The sequence below is a fragment of the Ambystoma mexicanum genome, chromosome 2p (genome assembly GCF_040938575.1).
Source record: "Ambystoma mexicanum isolate Mex_15411 chromosome 2p, UKY_AmexF1_1, whole genome shotgun sequence".
In the NCBI taxonomy this organism is placed as follows: domain Eukaryota; kingdom Metazoa; phylum Chordata; class Amphibia; order Caudata; family Ambystomatidae; genus Ambystoma; species Ambystoma mexicanum.
In genome coordinates, this window is record NC_090923.1 from 647,376,125 (window position 1) to 647,393,159 (window position 17,035).

The 17,035-nt window shown below is 44.1% G+C and overlaps 1 protein-coding gene across 2 annotated transcripts in view; it reads right to left on the minus strand.

Moving 5' to 3' along the window:
• Positions 1–17,035, minus strand: part of USP4 (ubiquitin specific peptidase 4) — a 2,223,295-nt gene that overhangs the window by 456,227 nt on the left and 1,750,033 nt on the right. For both annotated transcript variants that reach the window (XM_069644193.1, XM_069644194.1), the window contains one exon: positions 11,714–11,784. In XM_069644193.1, the coding sequence (XP_069500294.1) occupies positions 11,714–11,784 (71 nt within the window). The remainder of the gene's footprint in view (positions 1–11,713; positions 11,785–17,035) is intronic.

Below are 17,035 nucleotides of genomic sequence, written 5' to 3' on the forward strand. Positions count from 1 at the left end.
ATAGGACGCTCGCAACTGGTCAGAGAGACCCCAGCCCAGCAAACCATACACCCACGTGGCAGTGGGTCAAACTCTAGAGGGCACCCGGGAGACTGGTTGATTGAACGGGGGAGGCAGTGGGACAGCCCAGATGCCAGGCGCCAGGACAAAAAGCGCACCCCCGAGATCAAAGGGATCACCCAAAGGCAACCACAGGACCTGTTCCCACCACTGTCACCACAGAATTTAACAGAGACAACCTCAGCTACATCCCAATGTACAAAGGATACCGACAAGAAGAAGCTGCTGAATTGCTTGAAGGGCATGGAGATGAGGATGACTAACGCATTTCAGGCCCAAATTGGACAGCTGAAGGAAGATCTAAAGGCCTCCTTGCAAGAGGTCCGCAAAGTAGTAAACAAACTGGGTGACAGGGTAGATACGGTGGAAAGTGGATTTCTACGCAGTGAGAGCCTTGACCCAGAGCAGCAACGCTCCTATATTCAATCTATCCCCGTACCCCAGATCACAGAGCAGCACAGGTTAATTCTTGGGGGCCCAATTTCGGCGCAGGAAGTCAGCAACACCATCTCAGCATAGCTGGCAAATAAGGCCCCATGTCCAGATGGCCTTGGAAACTGCTATTACAAAACCTTTCGCATGCAACTGCTAGCCCCGCTGACGAGGCTTTTCAATGCAATCAGAGAAGTGGGGTCGGTAACGACCGATATGGGGAGATCCACGACCATATTGTCCCTGAAACCAGGGAAAGATCCTCTCGAATGCTCCAGCTACCGACCCATTGCATTACTGAACATAGATGCAAGAATTTACGCAAAAATCCTTCCATCCAGATTGATGAAGGTCCTGCCGAGCATTATACACGACGATCAGGCGGGGTTTATTGCAGGACGAGACACACAGTACATTGTGAGAAGACCAATAGATATAATAGACATATGAAGTCGTACACAACAAACGTTTGCTGTGGCTGCCCTGGACGCCAGACGGGAATTTGACAGCTTGGACTGGTGATAGCGGAAGTTGGTACTGGAGTGCCTCAGATGCAGAGAAGAATTCACAAAGATGGTGTTTGCCAACTTCCAGATCCTGTCAATGAGTTTCACAATCAATGGTCAAAGCTCAGAGTTCGTCAAGATACAGCGAGGGACGCGACGGGGTTGCCCCTCTCCCCTCTGATTTTCGCGATGGCAATGTAGCTGTGCTCAATCCAGTTCAGACAAGATGCGGGAATCAGGGGGGTGACGTGTGCCCAAGAGATCCATAAATCGCACTGTATGAGGATGACATCATGCTCTATATGGGAGACCCGAAAGTCACGATGCCTAGAGCTGCAGGAATTCAGAAAGGTTTAGGGGTTTTTCTATTAATCTCTCCAAATCCTAGGCTATGAACATTACAGAGAAAAGAGAAGTTATCGAGAACCTGGAGAAGGCTTTCCTGGTGAGCTGGGTAGGGGAATCACTTGAATACCTGGGGACTCATCTAACAAGGGATCTATACAAGCAATACAAGGGAAATATAGTACCCCTATGGAAATAGCTGCAGGAAGATATGCACAGATGTGAGACCCAGGAACGGTCATGCTTCGCTCGTATTACAGCGGTAAAGATGACCATCCTCCCCAGTTTCCTCTATGTGGTAGGTTCGATTCCGGTGACTATCCAATTTGTCAAGTCTAAAGAACTGCAAAAAGCAATATTCAATTTCATATGGCAAGGCAGGAAACCTAGGGTTCAAAAACGCATCCTTATACGCCCTCCACTCCTCGGAGACCTGGGAGTCCCGGAGGTGGACAGATATATAATGGTAGCGCAGCTGGCACCAATGCCGAGATAGGCGAAACCAGAAAACCACAAAGGATGGTGTCGGATTGAACAGTCGGCCACATCAATTCCCTTAAGCGCTTTATTAGGCCTGAAAGTAGGGAGAAGGGAGGAATCCTCCTTGAATCAACTGGGATGTTGCTGCTAAGCTGGGACAAAGCCCGGTGGTGGAAAAGCATCCCCCGAGGTCTAGGCCTCTGCACACTGCTAATGCACAACCCTGATTTCTCACCGGGCCTCCAGAGAAAGTTCTTGGAGGGTTGGTCTGGCGCAGATGCACTGATCCTGAGTGACATGTATAGAGATGGTTCCCCACTGCTCTGCAGAGACTGACAGCAGAAATTCGTAATAGGGAAAAAAGAGCGATATAAATACACATAAGTCAGGCACTGGATAACCCACCCAACAGTGAAGAAGGCGGACAGGAGGCAGCAGTCGGGTCTCGAACTAACCATGCAGGAGGGCCGGACAAGGAAGGGAGTGACCAGGCTCTACAGATTGCTATCCAATGCGCAACCAACGAACAATCTCCCCTACAAAGTAAACTGGGAAAGGGACTTCGAGACGCAAACTGAAGAGGAGTGGAATCAAATATGGGCAAGGGCCCACGGTACATCAAGATGCACCACGATTAAAGAGTCAGCATACAAATTATGTCTCAGATGGTATATGTCCCTGCACCACATTTACAAAATCAACAAGGATTATCCACCCACATGCTGGAGGAATTGTGGTGAGAGGGGAGACCTATTTCACATGTGGTGGTCATGTTCCAAAGCAGAGGCATTCTGGAAGGAAATACTTGGGCATATAAAAAATAAAAAATAAATTACGGGAGTAGTGCTACCGATGTCCCCAAAAACAATCCTGTTGGGTGTACCAATAGCGGGAGTCTACGCAATGTCATGGGCAAGAGCCACCTTAACCACTCATCGTTTGTCGGTGGCGAGAATGATGCTCGCACAGAACTGGAAAGGTGAAGCAGGACCGTTGACTGCCTGGTGGTGGGTCAAGATTTAGGGAGTGATAGCCATGGAAAAGATATGTGCCCTCAGTACAGAGAAATATCTAAAGTTTCTAACAATTTGGAACCCCTTTCACGAACTGGTGAGGGACAGAGAAGCCCAATACTTTAAACCACATCTACTTAAAAATACACGTTATATGAGCCCAACACCTGGAACAAAACCTGGCTCAACCTTCCGAGAACGATCTCAAAACGGACTGAACTCTGAATCCCAAAAGTTTGAGAGAAAAAGAAGGGAAGAGAGGGGAGGGTGGGGCGTCGAACAGGGTGGGATTAGGGGAAAATGTGAAAATACTCTGAGGCAAGAAAGTCTTCAGTGAACTGGAAGAGGCGAAAGTAAGTGGATCACACATATAATGCCACTAGTTCACTGAAAAGGTTTTTTGCTATGAGGTTGTATGCCTTCGATCAGTAAATAAAGTTGTTTTAAAAAAAAGTTCCAAACGCATTTATTCGTTTCTGCAAACCAATTAGAGTACAATCTAGCAGAAGAAAAAAATCTGTATATGCTATCCATTGCAATCTCAAGGAGCCCAGTTTAGGTAACATTAAGCCACTTGATTCTAACACTTAACCTACCCTTAACCTACCCTAGAGACATACAAATTGCATAGCGTAGGCACTACGATGCAACCCTGTCAGAGCCCGTTTTAAGAATAACCTTCGACATTAAACCATCTGAATTCAGTCTCACTTTTATCTTGGTGTTAATGTGTAAATGAATAATTATATTCAACAGTCCCTGCGGTAATCCCAGGTCTAGAATTTTTGCCACAAAACTGCCCTATTAGCCATATCAAATGCCATGGATAAATCCGTGGATGCGACAAATACAGGTAAGGCATTTTTAGTCAAGACTTCCTCTCTAGGCAGGTTAGGAGACTACCCCCAAAATCGGTGCCCATGTTTTTCCTAAATCCAATTTGTCTGATCAAGAATATTATAGTCCTGTATCCAAGCCTGTAGGTGCTCTAAAACTATGGATGCAAACAACTTAGAATCTGCATCCATCAACGCAATTGGCCTGTCATTCATTGGGCAAATCCGACTCCCCTTTTTAAAAATCGGGATTACATAGGATACCTGCCATGATGGAGGTATTTTCCTATTCTCAATCACATCAGTAAAGCAGATATTCAATATTTCAGACCAAAAAATTACATTCTGTTTCAAGATATCATAAGTGAGATTGTTGTGTCCTGGAGTTTGAGGCTTTACATTTAACGATTTATCTAGATATATTCTCAATAGATATGTCAAGAAACCATTCATGATTATTATCCTTAAGAGGTGCAGAACAAAGGTCAGGTGCTTTACACAGACTTTGAAAATATTCAATACAAATGTGTTCCGCAATCTGATTTATCACTAGCTGTACCTGTGTGACTTTGGTACTATTTACAAAAGACCAGAAATTGTGTGAATTATGACCTTTCAGAAATCATTATCTCTCTGAGCAATGCTTGACCTGTCATATTAGCTAGCTCTTGTAGTTTTGTCTTATACGTCTGATCTGTGAATTCAGCGATGTTTGCTCACCACCATTTTTTTGTATAATTCTTATTTCTTTACGTAAGCAGCTTTGCGTTTTAATATCAATAGGTCTAAAGTATGCTTATCTTTATTTTGAGGAACACGGATAATCAATCCGATTTTGCAATCCTGGTCATAATTTTTACCAAATAACCTGGAAAATTATCATTAGAATAGTTTATAAATGTTTCCTTCAGGGGGATAAATCGTGCAGCATAGTACCGTGTCATTTATCGGTTCCATTAGGTGTCCATTTCATCCTGTTTCCTCTGACATTAATTTCCACATTGTTACAGCAGATCGCTTGTTGCTCTATCCTGGTGCTTCATTTGAGATTCATAGAAAGCAGAGTGGTCAGTAAGTCATGTCAGAAGAAACCAATCATTTTTTACGCCAATTGTTGGGATAAAAAAATATAATCTATAACAGAGGAGGCACCTTTAGCATACCAATTGGGAGAATAATTTTCAACAAGCTCCAAACCCCCAACTTTTGGCAAATGTCAACCATTGTGCCCCCCCCCGTAGTGATATTCTCCCATTTAGCGAAATGGATTTTCCCAATAAAGCTAAAGACTCCTCAATAAGACTGGCTGCCTGATTCAAATGCCAACTGTAATCGCCTGCTAGGATTGTATAAAGCCATTCGTCCATAATCTCACTCAGTTTAACGCAATTTCCAATTGATTGTCATCTAGCTCAAGTGCATTACAGTAAACATTAATTACCATCAGATCCATTGAGCCCAGTGGTAGCTCAACATAAAATGTGACAATCAAAAAAAACATCTTGAATTTGCTAAACAGACACTTTGTGTATGTTGGATCCCTGCCTATTGGCCATAAGTAACTCCCTCCTTTGGTCGACCCTTAGGGCCACGTTTGGCATGTAAGCATAGAACCTCGTACCCGTCCCAAACAAAATTTCCCATAGCCCAAGTCTCCTGCAGGAGTATCAAATCAAACAATTATCGCTCATGTATCAACTTTTCATTCGAGATCAGACGTTCGTTACCTCTTGAGTTCCAGGTCACAATTTGAAAGTTGCCCATGGAGCTGAAGGGGTTGACTCAGTTTTCAATTGGGCTATGGATTATCGGAGGGAAAGTGCCAACCATATCCAAATAGAGCTTTCCATTTCTTTTTTTATTCCTGCCCGTCGGCCAAACAAACATTCCCCTCTTTGCGAGTCCTCCCTTCTGTGGAATCATAAGGATGAGATCTCTGATTCTTGAGGATCGAGAGAGTCCCTAAAGCTGGTAAGATCAAAGCCCCATTTCTGTAGGCACCCGCTTCCCTTAATACCAAAGAGCGTACAAAACGTGATGATATAATCAGTCTTCCATAATCATACCTACAAGGATGAATAAAATCAGCCAGCTTGATGTCTGCGGCAGTGATTAACCTTAACTCCAGTATATCAGAAAATGTACTAGCTCTATTTAAAGAGAAGTGACCACCCTCCTAAAATAAATAATTCAGAATGAGACTGGGTTTGTCTAGAAACACTGGGTCTCTGAGACAAGTGTCAGGTTCAGAAGTGACACTTCTCTCCGCCTCTTTAATACTCGCCCCAGAGAGATCTCTAGGTTTCTCCAAGACATCATTGTTGCTGCCCGTCACATGTCCCCCATTTTGCAGCTTCCTCCGCTGATCGCCCTTCCACGTGAGAAAGCCTCTCCTGTTGCATCATGTTATCAACCAACTGTCTCACAGACTTCATTCATCGGTCTGTCAGGGTAACCTACTCTACTTGACGAAGACACAACATTTGTGGGCAAGATGTGCATCCCTGACAAGATGGGCAAGGACGGCTCCCCTCATCCTAAACTGATGGATCCGCCCTTAGATAAGATTAAGTCCACCTCATGACCATATCTTTGAGGATCTATAAAGGGTTTAAGGCATTAATATTTTTCCCCTCCAAAATAACCTTATTAGGATTTTTGTCTCTATCCAGGTTAGATGGCATCCCATTTTCAGGAACCTGGAGCCCTTGATAAGTGACCACATCCTCCACTCTCGATGGAGTAAGTCCTACTAGGGAGGGTACAGTGAATCTTGATATTACCTGATTTTTTGGGAAAATATCAAAAACATCATTCCCATCTGATTTCGTGGATTTTAGTTTCAAGTCTGTCTTACCAATGTCCTTATTTTTCAATGCTTATGAAAGACGAATGGGTCCTTCAATGAATTCACACTGTATAGATCGATTCGTACTTGGTCTCATAACCTCAGATGGCAGTGTTTTCATACATGGCAGTTCCAAATCACAAGACACTTCGCAATCAGAATTCGAAAGCACATCCTCCTCAACCCCCGTTTGATCCAGAATGTCACTTAGTCCCTTGGCCCATAGGAATGTACGTGATGTCGTCTTAGTAGCACGTTGAGCCAAAGCCAATTTCCGTTAATTTTTTTCTCACTTTTTTTTTTTTTTTTTTTAGATATTTTTAAATTAAATTTGGTATGATCCTGAGGAGGGGGAGGAGGCCGAGCTTCCAAATCGATTATTTCAGGGGCTTCATCTATTGCACAATGAACTACATTTTCAAATACATCCTCAACAGGAACCCTTTCGGGATCTACCGTTTTTAAGTTTGCTACACCTATCTTGTAGTCCTCATTTTTTCTCCTGAGCTTATAGAAGTTACCTGAGCGTTCAGCCACAGCCTTCAAAACTTCGTTCATAGTCATGGTCTGAACTTTCATTTCAACTAAAATTTCATCCTTCAAAAGGCCAAACAGACAACATTGGATTTTTAGTGTTTCAACAGTTAGAGTGAGTTTCCAGCTGTCCTTCAGTTCCGTCAATGTGTTCCCCAGAGAAAATAATCAGCGATGTATCCAAAAAGGAGTGGTCCATAACCTGTTCCCTTGAGAACTCTCCTGTTCTGGCCCTAATCCCCCTTTTTGCATATTCCCCACAAGTTCACTTTCCTGCTCCTCCCCGAAGAGTGTCTGCGAGGGGTCCATACCCTCAACTAGATGAATGTTAAGGGACAAAAAAAAAAACGCGATATTTGCGGGAAATCCAAAACAGATACTGTTTACAGTGTCTGTTTTGGATTTCCCGCATTTTTTTTGTCGTGGTCAAAGCTGATGTTTTCCAGTTTAAAAGCAGATAGTCAAAGCGTAAGATTGCGCCAATTTGAGAAGTACTGGCTTAAAATTCATAAGCAACGTATTATTTCCTATGTTACCTTGAGTGCCCAGCACCAGCAAACAACCAAACAGCGTACTCAGCGCACTCCGGATGCATGTGACCCAGAAACCTATAGGAGACTAGTTTCCAAAGTGGGCGTGGCTTATTAGCCTTAGTGCAAACACTGCAAAACTAGGAAAACACGAAGAGCATTATTAATATGTAATTTAAAGTCCACATCCTAAAAGATAGTCAGTATAGAATGTCCATTGAAGTAGTATTACCACGGCAAATGATGTTCCAATCACGGGAGAAGTCATCCAACAGCGTGGTTGAATCAGGAAGGTCCGCAGCTATGCCAGACTCCTCAGTCAAACAGTGCACTCTGAGAGCACTGCGGATAAATGCTCATGTTTGCACTAGCGATTTATTGGGGGACGTCTTATCTGGGCTGGCCATCTAAAAGGGGGCGGGGGCGGTCTAAAGGGACTTGGAACAGGAGTACACCCTTGAATGTTACAGGATTAGTTTTGAATGGAACTGAAATACCCTCCAATGTTACTGTATTCTTTCAAATGTAACTGAAGTGCCATCCATTCTCCTTAGTTCTATCCTTATGTACTCCAAGGTGACTAAAACCGTCCAGACCTGACAATAATAAGCTCCAGCCCAAACTTGAACACAAATGAAAGGATGATTGAGAGGACACACCGTATTTGAACTCCCCACCATGCCAACTAATGTAAGAATGTATAACACACTTGCAAATAGTAGCAGCTCCCAAACCACAATATTCAATAGTATAATGTTCAAACTACTAATGCCAGGTGTGAAACGATCCCTATGTAATACCAACATCACTAGAGATGTAACGTCAGTACAGTTGGTACTCCGACATGAGTGCAATGGGAAGGCGCACAACTAATGGGAGTTGCTACGTCTGTTCGTTAATACGCACGCATCTGGGGCACCCAAGGTCTTCGCACCAAAAGAAGTATCCATAATAGAGACACAATGCCCGATTCATCTTGAACTATGTACAATCAAAGGTACTTTTCAGGCACGCAACGTCCATCTTCAACTCGTCGAGCCAGACATTATAAAACGCAAAACTAGTTCCACCAACCTCGACTATTTTAAGGAAGCATACCTGGCAATACAAGGGGAGAAGTATATGGACAATAAATGGCAAGATACAACTCCTGTGTAAGACAGAAGGACTTGTCAGATATCCAGAAAAAACACTAGCCCTTGTAGAACAAGCTTGCGCACAAACATGAACAGAGCATGTCGCAACACTGACATGGATCACAGCAATCGAGAAGCCAGTGAAGGTATACCAAGAAGAAAGCTACAAACTATGTTTTTACAGCAAGGGAACTGTCTCAGGGGGATCAAACAGACGATGTAACAGAACTATACTAATTCTATATCTCTGAAAAAAGGCACTGCAGCACTGATGAATTACTACTGGGTCTGCGGCCAGCAGGCGTACTTGCACCTCCCGTCATCTTGGAGGGACTACTGTTCACTTGCAACGCTGCACTCGGCCTGGCTAGTAGTATCAGAAGAACACCTAAAGGGGGAACCTTGCCTGATGAAGAGCAGAGAGTAACCACAGAAATACGGGCCACTATGCCACCTCCAGACTTCTGCATCCTCCCTGAAAAGCAACGTCATGATCAGCTGAGAAGAAACGGCCCTCAAATTATTTATCTCAAGACTCATGCGATATGCTCGCACAGATACCAGAAGAATATAAGCTCTATAATTCAGCAGAGACATTTTTTGCATCCTTAATATGCAGCATCCAGACACGAGCCAATGCAAAATGGCTCCAGATAGTCAGGCGGGAACTGATCCGGCTGGCAAATGATATTGAACAGGGGTTTAATGTCAAAAGTGCAACTAAGGGCCCTAAGGCTAATGACTATGCAAAATAGGTACATGTTGGACATCCTGACGGCTATGGAGGGTGGTGTTAGCAAAAAGATAATGTTGCACATTCGTACCTTCTGAAGAAGCTGAAAATGGGACAATATCACACGTTGTTGCAGTAGTGCATGAACTAGGGGTGAAAATGAAAAAGGAAGCTGGGGTCCAGGAAGAAGACTGGTTCATCATGGCCTTTAACTGGGTCTCATATGGCTTGGAACATTGGTAAAAATGCTGGTCGCCATCTTCGTGGTTCTCCTGGTGATCTTTTGCACGTTTCAATTGGGTCTCAGGCACAGCTTTGGCACAACACCGAATAGTGCAATGATGATGGCCAGTATTGAAAATAATAAAGGTACCTCATGATACAAAGGAAGTAGAGATACAAACTGAGCTAAATGACCGCCTGTTCACTACATGGCCCCAATCCCTATTGGCGATGTAGTTAATAACTTGTATCACACAACCATTGTCCCTCCCCCTGATCCCGAGAATTACAAGGAAGTGTGGGTGGACCTGGTGGGTGGGGGGCTGCATCTACATGACATGTACACCGGACCAGTATGCACAGCAGGGAGAAAGTTTGCGGCACGTGTGTAGAGCATGGATGCATGTTAAGGGAACTCCTGCGTGGGACGAAGGTGTTCAAATGAGCCTAAATATGGTGGGGGAGAATTTGTCACTGTAGAAGTAACGAAAAGGAGGAATGTGGTATGGAAATGAGCCTATCCCACCCCCTAAGCGCTTTCAGGTAAGGCGAACACCATATGAGGTGATGTAGTGTGTAAGGGGGGAGGGGGAAGTAATCTGCACTATTAAGCACCATGTAGAGGCACTGTAGCGCCTACAATGAATGCACAGCATTAGAAAACACCTAGCACACGACTCAACTTTTTGTATTGGGCCCAAAACCGTAGGAACTGGTATAACTGCGCTGTTCATGAACCTAGCTCACTAGGCCCAATCTCAGTAAAACAGAATGGATCTGCAGAGCCCTGTTCCCACGAAAGTTCACTTCCCCCCTCATCCCGCCAGCGTTGAGAATATTTAGTATTTTCTAAAGGAATGTGTCCTGCAAGAGCATGAGACAACACCAGGCTCGGCACTGCACCCATTCATTTCCACTAAACTGCTAGTACGCCTCTAACCCCCACCAGCCAGTCTGGATCCAGCCCCCACACCAATGACCCGTCCATCACACCTTTGCCTTCCCTCATAAGAAGATGACCCCCCCCCCCCGCCCCCACCGTTCCAACACAAATCAAGGGTCCACATAGGATCTAAGCATGCGTGGCTGTATTTCCTGAAGCATGAAAACATATGTTTTGTAACACGGTGTACATGGAGGGATAAATTCAAGATCAAAACCCGGGTGGAGACCTTGAATGCGGGAACTGCGGTATCAACAAAGCCCTGAACGTGTGGGTCAGCGTGACTATTTTATCCTCCCTTTCCCCTGGCACCATTTCCTGTGCCACCCAGGTGCCTGCCACAATGATATAGTAACCAGGCGTAGCATGTTTAGTTTAAAAAGAAACAATGTAGTATATGTGTGTCCTGACCTTCACCGTGAGGATGAGCCCAGCTGACCCATGTAGATCCTGATCGATGGGAAAGAACCAACCAACTACAGCCTGGCATCCCCTATGGAGCAGTCCCATGTAGGGTGCCTCCAATCAGTGTCACCAGTTAGTTACTGTAGGTAATGACGTTTTTCAGGCTTTTAAGCCTTTGTAGCAGAATGAGCCAGAGCGCTCTCGACCAGCAAAGTCCTTTGCTAATACTTGTATTCTGTACTATTAAACCTTGTTATCTTTGTAACACCATTTCCTGACCTATTTCCCATGTGGGGGTTGTCCTTATTCTGGAGTGTGTGTAAAAAGGGTCTTGCCTTCACACGGAAGAATGCAGTGAAGAGAGAAAATAGCCATGTTAAACTGCCAAACACAAACTGCTTTGTTGAGGACAAGCATAAAAACAACAAACCCGGGAAACCGGTTCTGAAGATGGATGAACATCAAGGGAAAACCATTCTAGAAACTGGACAGGTTAAGCACTAGGCAAGCATGTTAAAGCTCAAGTGTGTGGGTGACAACAATCAAGGGAGGCAACATGAGTATTTGTTAGGCTGGTTAGGGGGTAGAAGTTATATGCACCTCAGACAACAATGTTCCTCTTTTGCATTCAAATCAATTTACTTTTCTTTCACAACTGAACAAATGGTGTAGCATACTGAAAACACTAACCTCTGCCTCCAGGTCGTCAAAGTAAAGCTTCTTGATTTCAGAATCCCAGTCAACAGCAACTGTGGAATGTGCTGCAGGAAAGAAAAATAGCTCTCAATTTGCAATTCTTTACAGCGAGAAGAAAAGTTAGAGGCACGGAATTGATAGCCAGCATGGAAGCACAAACGTGTTAACCACATATCATTTCAACGTTTGCATTGTATTACAGTCATTTATGTAGTGCCATTTCCCAATTTGTATGGTCACAATGTGCTTTGTGTTTCCAACGCCCTTGGGGACCGAAGTCCAAGTATGGGAACATTCTAAAGAGTTTAATGATGCGTGTGTGCATTCTGCCAGGATTATGACTTGGGAGGGCTGGCTAGGCTCCAGTAAGGAACCCAGAGGTCAGCCACGCGGGCGGGTGCTTTTGGCGGTTTCATATAGTGTGCTAGTGCAGGAGACTTGATGTGTGCCCAGCTAGACTGAAATTTTACATTTTTGTCGCTGTATACTCATGGCAGAGGTGTTGAGGCACGTCAGGGTTTTCAGTGTGGACGGCTATGCAAGCTGCTAGACAGGATTTGACAAAGCCATAGCTGCATTCTGTTGTAGTTTTATTTCGGCAACACAGTCATAAAAACATTCGCAATAAAAAAGACCACTTTCACATCAATAAAATGTCTGGATGTATAATTTCCAATCATGAACCCAGCAATAAATACATAAAAGTTGCACTAAAAGAAATTTAAAGCAATAACATAATGGTGTACAATTGAAGCATCTACAAGCAATTGCAACAAATAATTAGATAACTAATTCCCCACAATGATGTTATATATTAATACCATTAAAATCCATGAAGTTTCAATAATAAATTACTAAAATCAGTCCTTATTGATATCAGTTTCTGGAGGCGAGGGAGTATCCAGCAATATACAATTGTTTTAGGCATCAACAGAATGGAGTTTGTTGCCTGCTAAACTTTACACAAACTGATGGTCATGACTCCCATTAACAGCCAAACCCTGTTACTTCAAATTTCATAAAAGCTGCATTTTCGCCCTCAAGAATCAACTTCCAAAGATTTAACGGGAGGTGGCAAATACCACATGCTGGCGGCACTTGTTTGTACAAAAATCCACAGCCTCCCTAGTGTGCCCAAGACCCTGGGCTCATTTACAAGCACCAGAGTCTAAGAGTCACAGTACAAAACAGGAGGAAGTGGGTAACTGTTGCCTTTGAATCGCCACATAGTGGACAGGATCACTATCGCTCAGCTTCCACTTCTTCCTGTTTGGAGCCAACGGTAAAATTCTTAATCTGAATTTTGCATACAGACCCCTCTCACGTATAGTACATGGTTGATAGATAATTCTCAAAACCGACTGTCAATTTATAGGCGAGGTATACTTGGCCAGTTTGCAAAAATGTACCAAACATCTTTCTCATTTTAGTTCATTTGTTTATTTGATATAGCGCAACCACACCCTTCCTTAGATAGCTGGGCGCGAGCATTACAAGAATATTTATAGCTTAGTTACAGGAGAATAATGAAGTAACATCTTGCAGTGAAGAAGCATACATACAAGGTATACAGGCAGTTAGATAAGGCGAGAGGGGAGTCGATTATGGGAGGGAGTGAGTGTCATTGGTCTGGATCCATGTTAGGATTTTTCGTCTGAAGCTCAGTTATGGTTGGTCAGTTCTAAGGTCATGGGGGAAGAGTATTCCAAGTTTGGGCAGCTATGACTGGGAAGCTGGAGCCGCCCGCTGTGGTTCGTTTAAATCTAGGGACAACAAGGGTGTTATTGTTGGCAGATCTCGAGGGACGTGCAGTGATCCTCCTATTAATTCTTTCAGTCAGATAAGGTGGCGCTATGTTTAGGCATTTGGACGTGAGCGAGTGTTTTAAGAAGGATCCTATCGTTGATCTTGAGCCAGTGGGCGTTTCTTCTGTAGCTGGAAATATGTTCTCTGTTAGGGATATTTAAAGCAGCTCTAAGAGCATTGTTTTTGAGTCTTTGAAGTGTGTCGGAGATATATTTATTAGATCCTGCATATAGGGCATTACAGCAATCTAATTTGGATAATATTAGTGTATTGGCCAATGTGATGCAGCTTGTTTCAGAGAGGAATGGTCTACATGCTCAGATCAACTTAAAAGTGTAAGCTGCTATTGAGGATGCTAGTGAGTTGACTTGCTTCTTAAGGGTGAGAGCCGAGTCAAGGTAAAAGCCTAGAGTTTTGACTAACGGCATCACTTTGATAATGTTATCAATATTGAAGGATGCATAGCTAGGGTTGAGTTTTTTTAATAATCGTCTCTGAACCTAGGATCAGTAGCTCTGTTTTGTGGTCGTCCAGGCAGAGACCGTGGGATGCCATCCATGCCTGAATGAGGAGGTATATTTTGTTTACTAAGGCCGAGTCCTTCAAGCAGTCACCCGAAAGGGGAATGAGAATCTGGGTGTCATCAGCATAATTGGTGTATGTGACACCCAATCTGTCTAGCTTGTCAAACAAGGGCTTAGTAAAGATCTTATACAGGGTAGGAGACACACATGAACCCTGAGGCCCGCTGCAGGAGACTTGTATAGGATCGGTAGCTGCAGATGGGGAGAAGACTCATTGAACGGTTGGCCAGGAAGGACTGGATCCAGGTTATGGCATCACTTTAAAAATGTGCAGCTGATTTGAGGTGGTTGCATAAGACTGCATGATCCACCAGGTCAAAGGCTGCAGATAGGTCAAGGAGGGGTAGCAAAGCTGATTTCCCATTGTCCTTCAACTCGTCAATTTGGGTCTTGAGGTCTATTAAGGTTGTTTCTGTGCCATGGAGGGGACAGAAACCGGACTGAAGTGATCCTAGAAGGTGATTCGTTTCTAGGTAGTCTTGTATTCGTAGATATGCTACTCTATCAATAATTTGAAGTAGAAAGGGAACTGTGGTGATGGGTCTGTAGTTGATGGGGATGGATGGGTCTAAGGTTTGTTTTTTTAGCAGTGGGAGTACCCAGGATTCTTTTAGGTTGTTGGGGACTAGGTTCTGCTTGAATGAGGCGTTGATGAGTTTGGAGATGAAAGGAGCTAAGTCACTGGCTGCATCCTTTATAATTTGGGCTGGGCAGTTGTCTCCTTTGCAATTAGATGGTTTTAGTGAGAGTATGATGATTTCAGTTTCAATGATGGAGATTTTCTTAAAGCTGAAGGGTGGGGTGAGGCTGTCTGGTGAGATTATGGGAGGTGGTGTGTGCTCTAGGTTGGTTAGCGATGCTTTCTTATTAGCTATTTTAAGTTGGAGTGAGGAGATTTTATTTGAAAGCGCGTTCTGTATGTCAGTACACCACGGTTTGTCCTTAGGTGTGTTGTCAACCTGTGGTATGGGTGATTCCATTTCTCAGAGGATGGAAAATAGTTCCTTAGTGTCTGACTTTGCCTTGGATATTCTGTCAAAGGTGGTTTTTTTATAGTTTATTATTTCACTCTTATAGAGTTTGGATAGGTTGGTGAGTTTGGTTTTGTTCTCGTCAGTGGGTGAGTGACGCTAGATTGACTGGAGCTTTCTTTTTTGTAGTCCAAGATCTTTGAGTTGAGGTGTGAACCATGCATTAATGTGGGAATTCTGTCTACCTTTCCGGAGTTTAATCGGTGCCGTGGCGTCCAAGACTTTTACTAATGTAGTTGGATCTGAGTTACCAGAGGTGGCATTGATGGCCAGGAAAAGCAGTGGGAGTATCTTATCTGCTGCAATGTCTTTTACTTCTGGTTGGGAATGGCAGTGCCATAGTTATAGTGTTGTTAAGAGTGAGGTCTAACGTGGCAGTGAAGGTTAGCAGAGAGTGGTCGGTCCAGGATTGCAGTTCAGGTCGGCAATCCAGTCTAAGATTCTTCCTTTAGTGTGGGTAGGAGAAGAGACTGTGTTAATCCGTAGTCCATCAAGAGGGCAGCGATTGATTGGGTGTTTTTGTCGCCAGTGTCGTTAAAACCCAGATTGAAATCGCATCTTCTAGTTCCATATGCACTTTACCATCTATTCCCTGGGAAGCTTCCCACAACAAGCTTGCTTCCAAAGATATTAATGTTTCCTTCACATGGCGCACCCACTTGAGATTTACCCCCCCCCTTCTAACATAAGGTGCTTCAACCCTTCCCTCTGTTGCTGTAGTCCATCTACTTGACATAACCTTAACCACTGCAATACTGGTCTTTATGAAATGAAATCACCAATAAAGGTGACACCTAATTCCATTCACGTTAGGGCGGTGGGAGCACTTGGGGCAAAACATTATTTTGTAAAACATTTTTTTAAGTTCAGCATCGTATATTGAGGCCAGGACTGGTTGGCCTTTATGCATCAATAGAGCTGGAGAAACTGCTCCACTTCCAAGTTTATAGAACATGGATTTTAGCACTCAAGTATTTATTCAATTTGAGGTTGGATCTCTCAATTTGCTCTCCCGATCCTCTTGGTAATGGAGACAGAGATAGTCAAAAAAATGGACTTTCTCAAGAAGAACATCGTTCACTGTTAATCGGAGGGAATATGGTCCAGAATGTTTCGTTCTAGAGTGCATGGATTGGGAACTGTGCCTGCAGCATGTGTCCACAGGCGTGGGGCGATTTGTACATACCTTAGACTCAGACACGAAAAAGCCATGTTTTTAGGGCCTTTCTGAATGCAAGGCGATTGTCAATGCTGCGGGTGTGGAGGGGCTGAGAGTTCTAGATGGTGGGAGCTTGTATGGATAAGGAGGATCCGCCCAGTCTGGTGCAGTTATATTGGGGGAACTAGGAGAAATGCTGCTCCGGATCAGTGTCCTTGTGGGTCAGAAGCGTGTGATTTTGTCTTGGAGAGATTCCAGGCCAGTATTGTGAATGGCACGGTAAGTAATGCACATGGTTTTAAAAGGTAGTACATCAACCAATAGGGAGCCAGTGGAGGACTCTCGGTGTGGGGCTGATGTGTTCTCTGGGAGGGAAGCCAATGAACAGGCATGCCGCAGTGTTTTGGATTCTTTGTAGTTTCCTAAACTGGAACGCCGGTGTGCCGAGATAAAGGCAGTTTGCATAGTCTAAGCAGGAGAGGATGATGGCGAGGATGGCAGAGATTCAGTGAGGATAGGCGATGTATGGAAAGATACGCCTGGAGATGTGTAGGTAGAAGAAGCAGGATTTGGATACAGAGTTGATGTGATGGGAGAGGGATAGCTCCATGTCCAGCATACATCCGAGGTTTGTCACCAAAGTGGAGGTTGCCAAGAGGGGAGGTGGGAGCCTAGAGAATGAGGCCAGGGGATAGGTTGGGGAAGGAGCACGGTTGTTCCACAGACTAGGATTTCT